At 29.3% G+C, this 13706-nt stretch overlaps 1 protein-coding gene across 1 annotated transcript; it reads left to right on the forward strand.

Moving 5' to 3' along the window:
• Nucleotides 1–495: 495 nt before the first annotated feature.
• Nucleotides 496–11404, forward strand: LOC135954029 (aldo-keto reductase family 1 member B1-like). Its single transcript, XM_065504075.1, has 5 exons — nucleotides 496–608; nucleotides 9396–9489; nucleotides 9551–9684; nucleotides 9741–10185; nucleotides 11210–11404. Exons 1-5 carry the CDS (start codon nucleotides 496–498, stop codon nucleotides 11402–11404), a joined length of 981 nt encoding a protein of 326 aa, XP_065360147.1.
• Nucleotides 11405–13706: the final 2302 nt, after the last annotated feature.

The raw sequence follows: 13706 nt of genomic DNA on the forward strand, positions 1-13706 counted from the left end.
ATAAATCTAAAATTTTTCTTTAAAATTGGCCAAGTTTTTTAGTGTAATTTTTGAACTTCCTATTTCTTAACTATAAGGATAACACTGCTCCTGTCAACAGGCATCTGTCAGTTGACTCCTGTAAAAATTTGAATAAGCTGCGTCATTTTGTTTGTGTTTGACAGCCATAGATAGCAGACTACCGCGTCACTTGAGAAAATTAAAAATTTGAATTTCGTATGCTCATTAAATATTATTTTGTTTTCCGAAAAAAAACACCACTCAAACCAAGTTTAAGCTTGATAAATATTATGACTGAATTATTTACTGAATTTCGTTGTGGCCTTACAACCCGAAACAATTGAAAAAACTCACCATATGGTGTTGCTCGATCGGAGATTGAAAGTGCGAGAGATTGTGAAGCCATAGGCATCTCACATGACTCAATGGTTCTGAATTTGGTATGAGAAAGCTTTCCGCAAGATGGCTGCTGCGTTTGCTCACAATTGATCAAAAATGCAATCGTGTGACAATTTCGCAGTAGTTTATGGCATTGTTCAATTGCAATATGGACGAGTTTTTGCGCCGTTTCGTAATCGTGGATCCACCACAACACACCAGAGACCAAGGTGGATTTGTCAGCCAATAAAGTAAAACATTGACCATCTTAAAAAGGGTAAAACAATCAATTGCGAATATTATGAAAACTTATTGGGTCGATTTAATGAGGATTTGAAAAAGAAACGACCGCATTTGCCTAAGATAAAGTTATTTTTCACCAGAGCATGAATTCGATTACAAATTGTTCCCTCATTCACGGATTTAGCAAGGAGTGAATATTTCTTGTTTCAAAACCTGAAGAAATGGCTCTGCAGAAAGAGATTTGACTCCAACGATGAAATCATCTCACAAAAAAATACATATTTTCATGATCTTGACAAATCTTATTTCTAGGAAGGGATAAAATAAATTGGAGAAACGTTGGACAAAGTGTATAGATCTCAAAGGAGACAATGTTAAAAAAAACAAAATGATTTTTTAACAAAAAACCTGTGTTTCATTAAAAAATTTTATAAAATTTTTTCATGCTTAATATCTCTTGAACTAAAAGAAATAACCCACATTTGTGGTTAAATAGAAAATTTCTTGACATTTGGATAAAAACTGAATTTTTAGAGATTTCTAATATTTTTTAGGCGAGATGTGCGCAAATTTGGGGGGCCGCCTACTAGCCCCCATTGCAACCAGGAGTCCATGACTATGTGAAATTTCATTAAGATATGTTCAATCGTTTACGAGCTACCAAATTATTTCCAAAATAAAAATTTTATAAACCAAGACCGTAAATTATAACATTTTATTGTTATAACATTTGTTATTAAACGTTGTATTAAATTAACTACTTAATCAAACTAACCCAAGATTGAAAATGTTCATGATTTAATTGAACAAAAAAAAAATTCAAGCTACAGACTTGAAGTTCTGTTTGAGGAGTCACTAAAGTATCTCTAGTTTTCAAAATATCATAAAAATCGCATCAACTTTAAACAGATTGTATGAGTTATTAGCAATAAACTTTACAGATTTGATTTGTATTGCTGTTGTATTTCCAGTTAACATTTTTATTTAAAATAAAATAGTAATTGATTTTTGTTTGAAACATGAAAGCGAATAAATTTCTACAATTATGCATGAACATAAATGTCAAATATATGTGTCTATTTGACAAGTCATTTGATAGATACTTATGCTGAAAGTTCTAACATAAACCAATCAATTGCAAGACTCGTATAAATGTCAAAACCAATAAATACAAGCTATAACGCTTCAAAACGTTTGGACTTTGAACTTTTAATATAAAAGACAGACGGAAGGACAGACTTAATAGAAACGTTTAGTAAATTTCCTTAATATGTTACAAGTAAATGAAGTGTTACAGCATCAAATGTATAAAGCAACAATGTATGTAGAGTAATAAAAATAAACTCCATTTTATGCAAAAGCCGGTTGTAAATAAAACAGTAAAAAACAACGAAAAAAACAAAGCATACATAAATACGTTAAGCTTAAGTCTTTTGTTTTACAAAACGTGTGCGATTTGAAAGACCCCATTCTTGATATGACGTCAATTTTGTTGTTGTTGTTGTATTTATGCAAATATTACGGTAGTATTGGAACGGAATTACAACTAAATTTTCATGACTTACTTTAGCTTGAAGTTTCAGTTTTTGCTGCTTTAATTTAAAATACATTGTATTTATGCAATATTTTTTTATCAATCAGTTAAAATTGTAAATGTAAAAATTAAAAGAAAAGTTCTAACATTAAATTCATTGTTAAATAAAACAATAAATCGTGATTTTCTGGAATTTTTTTTTCAATTATTGTTAATATTACAATAAATTTGTTGCTAATATTCCTTCAATAAAATATTATTTAGAGGGAAATAGAATTTAGAAAAAAATAAAATAAAATAAAAATGTTGCATGATATCTCAATACATCTAGCGCATGTTGTTCTAACTACAATTGTGCAATAGTTTCTATAAAAAATTAAGTTCTAAAACCCTGTTAGAAACGAACATACAGACGTCTGTCCTCGTTGGCGTCCTTCCTTCCCTTTAAGTTTTATTCTGAATTTATTCTGTATAACATTTGAAATCAGTGAGTAGTAAATATCTGGTAAATGGGTGATTGTAGTTTGCCATCTGGGTTTTGTTTATAGAATTGTTTCAGTTTCTATAATTCATGGATATATTTTTTGTTTGTTTGTTAGTTTGTTTAAATATCATGTTCTAATGGCGGGAAACAAGTGTTTATTTGTTGTAATTTAATAAAATAGAAAAAAAATTAAAATTAAATAAAATATTTATTCAGACAGATGTGGTTGCTTGTAAAGTTACTTTTTTTTCATAAAGTCAATGATTCCGGTGAGGATTTTGCTTAAACTATTCAAATATTCTAGGTTTTTTTCACAAACACTCACGCCCGTTTTCATTTTCATTAAATCATTTTTTTTTTTTTTCAGATTATTTAACAGTTTTAGGTTTGTAGTTAGTTGTTGCTGGTTGCCTGCTGTTGCTTTAATTTAAATTGCAATTATATGTTAATAAGTTTAATGGCAAACTATAAAATTAAACTTTAGTTTTAAATAATTTATTAACAGTTCGTTCTATTGCATAAGAACAACTTTATTTAAGCTATAGTTTTAATAAATTATTGCTAGTACGAGTAAAACACCCGTAGTTTTATAAATTTTTTTTTTTTTTTTTCAAAATCTCCTCAAACAAAAGATTTATTTATGTTTGCTTAAGTGTGCGCTTGAATTTGAATTTTAAATTTGTTCACGAATTTATTTAGTGGAATATTTATGTGATTAAATGATCACAAATTATGGTGTTTGTTTAAAGCAAATGAAATCATAATTGATGTTTTAAATCCGTTAAAATTATTTGTAATTAATTAATAAATAGTAATTACTTTCACTATTCTAAACAATAGCACCTATTATTCAATGTTAATTAATACTATTAACAACTAATTACAATTTGTTGTTCTTTAAGAAGACCCAATATCAAAATGTTTAACTCTGGATTTGTATGTATTGCTGTTATAACAACTTCCATGTAATCAAATGTAGAAAATCCCCAAATGGATTTTGAAATTTCTAGAAACTATTGATAATTCATCTAAAACGATCCATAAATCTTGAAACAAATAACTTATTTACCAACATTTTGTTTATTTCGTTTATAATTTCCACAGTTTTCATATGCGACCCAATAAAGTATATTGTCCCCTTAATAAAACAATAGTGTAAATTTTTTTTGCTATTTCGAAATAATTGAGTTTAAATTTTTTGTGTTAGTAGACATCTAGAACAAAATTAATATTTAAATTGATCTTTTGACTTTATGGAAGTAGAATTTCACCAAATTTTGACCACATATAGGATCAGTTATGTAGATTCTTATTATGCAATAAAAAAATAATGGTGTATATGCTTATACACTATTGTTTTATTGATGGGACGATATACTCTGGATCGTGTACATTAGTTTAAATCAACTTTCCGAAGCCCCCAAATAACTAACATACATGAGTGATACATCAATATATCTGCTATATTCCAACGTAGGTTGCTATTTAAAATCGAGAAAATGGGCCCACAACTGGCTAAGATATAAGATTTTTCACCAAAATTTTTTGTGTTACCAAACATTTTTTTCCTAAACTAAATTCTCCAATTTTTTTTCACCAAAATTTTTATACCCACCAAGGATGGGGGTATATTGATTTTGTCATTCTGTTTGTAATACATCGAAATATTCATCGTACACAAACAAAAAAATATATATTTCGGGTAATTCTGAAATTTTAAGATGATCTAGCTATGTCCGTCCGTCTGTTGAAAATACGATAGGGCCCCTAGGAAAGGAGCAAGCTAACTGAAACTGAATACTCTGTTTTGATAAGGTTTGTTTGGAATTGAAAATGGGCTTTATCGGACCTAACCCCCATACAAATATACCCCGGAATACTGTTTGAACAGCTATAGATATGTTGATTATGCGGCAATCCTGATACAATTTGGCACAAATTAGTTCTAAGTACTATGTATTTGTGCCAGTGATTGGATACAATTGAGAAGACATTTCGACCAAATAACATTGAAGTTAAGAGCCTTGATTGATGCACGCTGTCCAAGTAGATATGTATAGTTGAATTTTCGAGATTCAGTTCCCGGATTCTTCTTGCGGCTGTATCGATAGCATAGATCTCTGCCTGAAAACCATGCAGGTATCGGGTAATCGAAGAGACAACAAAACGTATAGATCATCGGAGAAAATTCCCGAGTCTGTGTCCCTTTCTGTCTTTCAACCATCCATGTAGATTGAAATCACATTAGGACATAATTCGCGGCGCAATCATCCCTTGACGGTATACTGATCATAAAAGTTCTATTAAAATTAGATGTAGGTACTATGTATTCCGTTTCTTGCCCCATGATTGGCCTGCCTATTTTTTGTAGGATGGTGCCATGACCAATACGTTCATGCTTTAGTCCGGCCGACTGTTTAATTTATTACGAAGTAAGTGTTAAGTTTTAAGAAATCAATCACTCTATCAAATTCTTTTCAGTTCGGACCATAACTGATTCAAGTCCACATGAAGGCCAAATCCACATAATGATGATGTGTATATAAGATTCGGCACAACCGAATATAACACTCTTACTTGTTTTCTTTGGTTCCATTATTTGCATTATTTTCTCTGAAGCTTCATGAAGATCTTGAAATTCGACATATTTATAATACTGATCGAACTTTAAGACCTAATCACCCAAGAATATACGAGATCATACACTAGTTGTTTAATATTGCATCATATATGAAACAAATAATACATGAAAACGGATATTACTATTTCTCAAGATTGGCTGCCGTTATCGCAAGATACCGTTACCTCTAAAATACTGTTTCAGTTTGATTACCGTTATAGCTTAGCTACGCTTACCGAAATAACTTCAATTACCGTTACCGCTATTCTACAAATAATTTTCAATAATGAAAAAACAAATATCGCTCATTTGCTGCAACGTTGTCATAACTCGAAAAATGTAATTTTTCAGAAGACACTTTTTTAGTTTTTAAAGTTTGAACACGCAAACGTGTTTGACTTAATTATTTAAGTCAAAACGAAATTACCGTTACCGCTAAGATGCCGTTACAGAAATAACAGCAAACAACGTAACCGGTAAAAAACCGTTACCGAAAAATACCATTAAAATACGGTTTAAACTTTACAAATCGGTAGCAAACCTTGCTATTTCTTCCAGATTTGAACTATTTGCATGGTGTTGACAAATACAAATTGTGGAGACAAGTGAAACATTTTATTTTTTCATCATCAATTTAGAATACAGATCTAGCTGAAAAATCTGGTTGAAGTTTGGTTTTCTGCTTGAACAAAAATTATCTTCCAAAATATTAGAAAGCGGTCGATTTGAAACGTTTGATCGGTTTCCGGTTTCGGTTATTGAATACTCTAATATTAAAATAGAAACGCTATGCTGTTAATTTGTTTCAATCTTAAAGAAGTTGGATTGTCCTCTGCATTCTTCATTCTAGTTCACTGTATAAATTTTTCAGCCGAGCCCAATATGGTAAACTAAGCTTTCTTTTCATTGCCAGAGCTCTTCTTGATCGATGGTCCATATCCAATTACTTCATCTGGATGTTTTTGCTACCTCTAGCTTTAACGTCAATTTTCTTAGATAAGTTACAGGTTTTTTTTTTCCATTATTCTGGTATCTATTTTAAGCAAATATTAACTGGTGGTCACGAGATGTTTACAGCCAGACATGTATTACTGATCACACACAGAAAAATCTAATTTGTTGATTGGATTCTCTAAATCATTTCTTTTTGTTCCTAACAATGGAATGATAGTTGATAAAGATGAATTAAGATTGAAGCAAGCACTTTTTTATCAAACCATCTAAAGTTTTGCACTATAAAATTTTGAATCCTTCCATTAGCCACAAATTCAGCATTTGTGTATGTATTTTATAAGGACTATAATTAAACATTTTTGGCATGATAAATGCATTTCGACGTTGTCATGGTAAAAAATGATCAGTCTCCATTGTTATTGGACATTTTGTTAGTGCTTTTGCTCGGACAACTTTGTCTTGACAAAAGACGTCATTAATTGTTATGATAAATATTTGTCAAGGGATAAGTAGTCAAGAACAAATTGATGAAAAGAGTGGGACGAAACGAATGTAGGAAACTTTGGGATATGAAAAAATTACAATATGTACATGTAAATGGTGCAGGGAGACTTTCGAGGATATCACTTTTTATGTGAATTATCAAATAGATTATTTAATATACTTAATTCAGAACTTGACTGATATCAGATGTTTAATCTGCTGGACTATATCAAGGCATCGAATTGGAATAACTAGAACATATAATATATCACAATAAATATTATATTAGTACCAACATTTTACAACATCAATTTGTATAGATTAAATCCTTTTATTGCTGCAAACATTCCGCTACGATTTTCTTCATATGTATTTAAATATTTTACACTAAACTTACACTCATAAATAAATTATTCAGTATTCATTCCAAAATGGATAATGTTTATGTTTTACAGCTTCAATGTTAAAATATAGAAAATAAATTTGTAAAGCAAATTTAAAAATTTTAAAATAATTCTTAAACCTACTAGATTTTATTACCATAACGCAGATTTTTATTCATGTCATCCAAAATATTCAAGTCCCCAAACGTCAATTCCCAATCAAAAACATTAAAATTGCTTTCAATTCGGGATTTCTGAATAGATTTTGGTATTACTATATTGACACGCTGTATTTGATAACGTATTAGGATTTGGGCAGGAGTTTTTATTAACGAAATGTATTATATATTAGAATATCCGAACTCTATCTGATTATATAAAAAAATCGTCTGGAAGACTCGTCGTGAATCTGAATTTAAAAAAAAATGCATAGAATTAGAGAGAAGCTAGATTTGTTTGATAAAACATATGTACATTTTATGTCAGATGTATACCCATCAATCATATAATTGATTAGTTTTGACATTAGTCAATTTAATTACTAAAACCATATATCAGAAAACCACCTTCACAGATTATACAGATATGAATCAGCTGGTTCCAGTAATATGGCAATAGAAAACAAACAGAAGAAAATGTCAAAATGGTTGTGGTTTGGAAAGAATGACAAATATATGTATATCACATTTGTGTCCTATTGAAAATTGTATTTTTTCTCTAGCTCTGCAAACCACAACCATTGAAAAATAGTTGTAGAAAGTCAAAATATCCATTGTCATTTGTTTCGTATCTGTGTAATCAGTGCCCACCTCTTTTGATTCCAACAAACGTTTTTCACCTTTAACAGTATATGGCCTCGTCTCCGAGGAACCCAAGGGACTATAAGCCATAAATACAATATCCCTGCACCGAAAAAATTCCATTAATCTTTTTTGATTCAGTAACGGATGACATTCACATTGCAACACAGTTGGTTTAATACGCGCTACTTTCCACAAACGTTCTATTTGAGCTCTATTGAAATTTGAAATGCCAATTATTTTGGTTACACCTAGGTCTTGTAATTCTTCCATAGCATTCCATACAATTGGAAATTTCTGAAATACAATTGGAATTTTTTTTTTAATTAGAATTTTCTGAAATATAATTAGAAACTTTTGAAGTACAATTGGAAAGGGTGCAGTTATCCGATTGCAAAATAATCGTGACCACCCTGTTATAATACAAAGTGAGATGCAGGGTGTCAAAATTTTTGCTATTGATCCAACATGATTCTGTCGTTTCGTTTTATAAAAAAATCTCAAATTCTTTTGCTTACCAACCTCGTATTTATAAAATATTTTGTTAACAATTTCAAACTATTGTGAAATAGCATTTAATTGATTTATAATTTATTGCACATATCTAATGAGTATGTTTTTGTTTTTGATTTTTTTTTTTAAATAAAGGCATCTTAAAATTGACAAGTAGTAATTTTATCTAAATATTTTAATTAAGACATTTTACAGTTTAACGGAAATTTTTTGCAAAACATTTAAATAAAAATCGAATGACTTGTATGATTTTGAAGTGGAATATTATTGAATACGATTAAAAGGCCTAGTTAAAATTGTTGAATCTAATTAAATCAGGGGAATCCCTTTTAATTATAATGTTACATTTATTATAATCATTTTTTAAACTGTTTCAGAATGACGTATGAATGTGATAATGAGTTACACATGTAGGGCAATTAACGGTTCTAATAAATAATAGGCGTTAATCATCAATGAATTTGCGTGAAAGGTTGACATTAAGTTATTAATCGATTGTTTTCAGTGGAAACAAGTTATCAAAATTATGTGAATTACAAATAGAAAATTGTAAACAAATCATAAAATAGTTTATTTTGATAAATTTACGAAATTATTGTTATTTACAAATTGTTAAATAAAACCAAATTTGTTATACAGCAAGGCGTATTAACAAGGTGAGTGTATAAAATCAGCTGTTTCTTAATTCGCTGTGGTTTTATGTACACTATGTGTCAAACTTTGTTTATGTTTACATTTGTTATTGTAAATAACATAGTAATATTTTAATTCGCCTTGATTTTGACATTTACCGTACATTTTAACAAAAACAAATTGCCTGTTGTTTTTCCATTGTTGTATTTGTTGCCGGGACGCACTCACCTTGTTAATACGCCTTGTTATACAGCAATGAAAAGTTTCTACAAATGCCTTTGTAACTCCCTTTCTAAGCTTTTACTACATGACAGCAAATAGTAAGTTTTATGTCATTAATTTAAAACGAATAATGATCTTCAATTTAAAGTTCTACCAGAACCTGCATTGAAAATCCCAAAATTCCTACAAAAACTTTAAGTAGTGGCCATAAAATTCCGGTAATTGGACTAGGAACTTGGGGAGTAAGTTGTATTTTAGCTTAAAATTATAACAAAAAGTTAAATTTGTTTCATTACAACAAAGATTTTGAAAGATGAAGTAAAATTTGCTGTAACAACGGCAATCTATCGATTGATTGATAGCGCTTTTGTTTATCAAAATGAGAAATTTGTGGGTCAAGCCATCAAACAAATGTTGCAGGAAAAAGTAGTAAAAAGGTTCATCATTTAAATATCATCAATGTAGTTTTAATCCTATTTAAACTATGTTACAGATGTGATATTTTCATAACTACCAAACTCTGGAATACCTACCACCAGCCTGACTTAGTGTCCCAAGCTATACGTCTGTCCTTAAATGTTTTACAACTTAGCTATTTGGATCTTTATCTTATGCACTGGCCCACCGCCTATCAAGAAGGCAAAATCTTATTGCCTCGTGACACTCAAGGTCATACGAAATTTTCCGATATTGATTACGTAGAAACCTGGAAAGCTATGGAAGAATTACAAGATCTAGGTCTAACCAAAACAATTGGCATTTCAAATTTCAATAGAGCTGTATTGCAATGTGAATGCCACCCGTTTCTGAATCAAAAAAGATTAATGGAATTTTGTCGCTGCAGGGATATTGTATTTATGGCCTATAGTCCCTGGGGTTCCTCGGAGACGAGGCCATATGCTGTTAAAGGTGAAGAACGTTTGCTGGAATCAAAAGAGGTGGGCACTGATTATACAGATACGAAACAAATGACAGTTCTAATACACTACACTAAGTAAAAGAGCAAAAACATTTTTCTTTTAAAATTTCAATAATTTGTATTTTTGAGTGATTTTCGGAAGTGGGCCTTATATGGGAGCTATGACCAATTATGGACCGATCACCATGAAATTAAGTCGTATGATTTATGTCTATACGAAAGTTATTTATGTTGAATTTTGTGTGTTTGCTAACATTTTTAAGCGATTTATGCACGTTAAAGTGATTTTCGGAAGCGGGTCTATATGGGAGCTATGACTAATTATGGACCGATCGTAACAAAATTTCGTGACATGAATTTTGTATATATAAAAGTTATTTGGAGTGGAATCTGTGGAGATACTTATATAAATTAAATATTTATGACCGATAAAGTCCAATTTTGGAAGGACATTTGTATGGGGGCTAGGTGAAATAATGGACCGATTTCAGCCAGTTTCAATAGGCTTGGTCCTTGAGCCGAAAAAATAATATGTACCAAATTTGATCGAAACATCTTAAGTGATTCTAAGTCGATCGGTATACTTTAAGGTGGGTGTTTTTGGGCGTTACAAACATCTGCACAAACGCATTATACCCTCCCCACTATGGTGGTGTATGGTATATTGGCGTACGACATTTCAATGGTTGTTGTTTGCAGAGCGAGAGAAAAAAAATAGAATTTTCAATAGACAACGAGTGTGATATATATTAGCCCCTCTTTCCAAACCACAACCATTTTGACATTTTCTTTTGTTTGTTTTTGCTTTATTACTGGAACCAGCTGATTCTGACATGGTTTTAGTTACTGACATGAAGTCAAAACTGATCGATTATATGAATTTTAGGAATGCGGCGGAATTATAATTTATTTTTTATCAAACAAATATAGCTTCTCTCTTTTTCTATGGAATTTTTTTTTAAATTCAGATTCACGTCAAGACTTCCACACGATTTTATATAATCATATAGTGTACATTCGTTTTAATTTATAATACATTTCAGATTGTTGATATGGACGATAGTTACCATAAAACTCCTGCCCAAATCCTAATACGTTATCAAATACAGCGTGGCAATATAGTAATACCAAAATCTATACAAAAATCCCGAATTGAAAGCAATTTAAATGCTTTTAATTGGGAATTGACGTTTGGGGACATGAATAAAAATCTGCGTTATGTTAATAAAATCCAATAGGTTTAAGAATTATTTTAAAATTGTTAAATTTTTTTTAATATTTTATGTCTATTTTTTAACAGTGAAGCTGGAAAACATAAACATTATCCATTTTGGGATGAATACTAAATAATTTGTTGTAAGTTTAGTGTAAAATATTGAAATACATATAAAGAAAATCGAAGGGAATTTTTGCTGCAATAAAAATTATAATCATAAAAAACATAAAAGTGTAGACGTCCGTTTGCATTTAAGGTGACAATATATTAATAACCTTATCTTAATTTTATTCTTGCAACAACTTTTCTATGAAAAAGAGAATGTTATTCCTTCAAAACAAAACTATTATTTTCTTAAGTGAAATTCAATTTTAATGAAGGTGTTTTGGGATACTCAGACAACTTTAGCTGTAGGTTTATTTATCTACAAATTGAAAATAACATAGAAAGAGTATTAAAAAACTTGTTGTTTAATTTTGTGTAAAATCTAAAAATGTTTAAACTAATACCTTAAATTATGTTTACATTTTGTCTGAGATCATTCTTTGTCAATATTTTTTTTTAAAACAAACTCTACAAACTTACAAAATTCATTAACAAAGTACTAAAATTTGTTTGAATTTTGTAACTTTAACACAAAATCTTAATGAATTATATATAAAATTTCGAATACAATATGTAAATTTAAACTTTCTCGTTTTTTGTTTTGTTGTTGTTTTGTTGGTAAACAAATAATACAACAAAAACAACAAACAATATTGAAATAAAATTAATGGCAGGTAAATAAATAATAATTATTAGTTGTATTATTATTGCATAAAATCAGCTTAATGTATTCAAATTGTTTATGATTTCATATTTTGCAATATTTTGCTTATAAAAAGAGAAAAATAATAACAACAAATTGTATAAATTTAAAAAAAAAAAAAATTAAAAAATAACACGTGATTCTAGACGAGTTCGACAAAGACTGCGATTAGTTAGTTTATTTTAAATGCAGGCGTTTTTAAACATCTGGTGTTGGAATTTTATTACAATTTAGATAAAACAAGTTGCTTAGAAACATGTTGCATTTTCTTTGATTTTATAAAACAAATTGTTGTTATTGTTTTTAATCTTTCTTCTGTAATTTAACTGAGAAATGTTTTAAATATTTATATTAGTAGCATTTAGTTGCATATTTATGAAATGAAAAAAATACAAAAAAAAAATATGGAAGTTGTTTTTAATTGAAAATAATTAAAATAAATTAAAAAAAAAATTAGTTGTACAACATTAAGACAACAACTGCTACTGCTGATAAGTAATTTCATTCCAAGTTCAGTTAAGAAAACACAAAACATTTGCTACGTTACGTGTATGCTGCGAAACGAGGTAAACAACTTGGAGTGAATGTCAATAGAAACCCAAGACTACACACCGTTTTATTTTTCCCAGCCAATCACTCTGTTACTCAGACAGAAAGGGATTCAAATAACGAAACCAAACAACACGCAACAATTCTTACAGTTTTATTTCATTCATAAGATTTTCATTGTTAATATTTATTTATTTATTGCCATTGAATTGTTTGCACTATTTAGCAAATATCCTCTTTATTATTGAAATTGATTTTGAATTTTATTTAAACAATTTACCTTAAATTGCTTTTAGCCAGTAACAATTATTTCCTTTGGTCACACCTTAAAATCAGCTCAATTTAAAAGTGTTTTTTGTTTGTTCTTTCTAATTACTTGGTCACTATGCTAAATTTACTTGTTATACAAATAAAAAAAACTTTGAATTTTTATGATCAATAACAAATATCTTTTTATCTGAATATGTTAGAATGTATTTATGTTGTGTTCATAAACAACTTATGGCTAATTAAACAATACAAAGTTCATTGAACACATTTGGTATCATCGAGTTAATAAAAATAGACATCAATTGAAATAATGATTGCCTAAAGGCAACATTTATTTATTAATATCAAAATAAATTTTTTATTAAAAAAAAAAATAAACATCAACTTATAAATTCATTAGAATGCTGAGAGTTTTTATTTAAATTAAATTTAAAATTTGTATGAAATCACTATTTTCGAGTTTCCATCTTAAATCCTTTGTTTTGTACTTATTAGTTAATGAAAGTTTGTATCTAAAGTCTTTTGTTTTCCATGGTAAATTTATTAGTGAAACTAATGGCGTTTTCTTTTCTGGTATTAATGATGACATTATTCAGCCTTTTACCCTTCTTCGTATTATGTTCTGAACAAATTGTGGTTTGGTAAGCCCATCATAACTTGTTTTTATACCCTTCACCTTCGTGAGAAGGGTATATGT

The sequence above is a fragment of the Calliphora vicina genome, chromosome 3, assembly GCF_958450345.1.
Source record: "Calliphora vicina chromosome 3, idCalVici1.1, whole genome shotgun sequence".
Lineage (NCBI taxonomy): Eukaryota > Metazoa > Arthropoda > Insecta > Diptera > Calliphoridae > Calliphora > Calliphora vicina.

Excerpts from the sequence above, each read along its gene's own strand:
- LOC135954029 (XM_065504075.1), top strand. The coding sequence starts at position 496 with ATGCAATCGTGTGACAATTTCGCAGTAGTTTATGGCATTGTTCAATTG. Across the intron at positions 9,490-9,550 it reads TTGGACTAGGAACTTGGGGA|ATTTTGAAAGATGAAGTAAA; the intron begins GTAAGTTGTATT and ends ATTACAACAAAG. Across the intron at positions 9,685-9,740 it reads CAGGAAAAAGTAGTAAAAAG|ATGTGATATTTTCATAACTA; the intron begins GTTCATCATTTA and ends ACTATGTTACAG.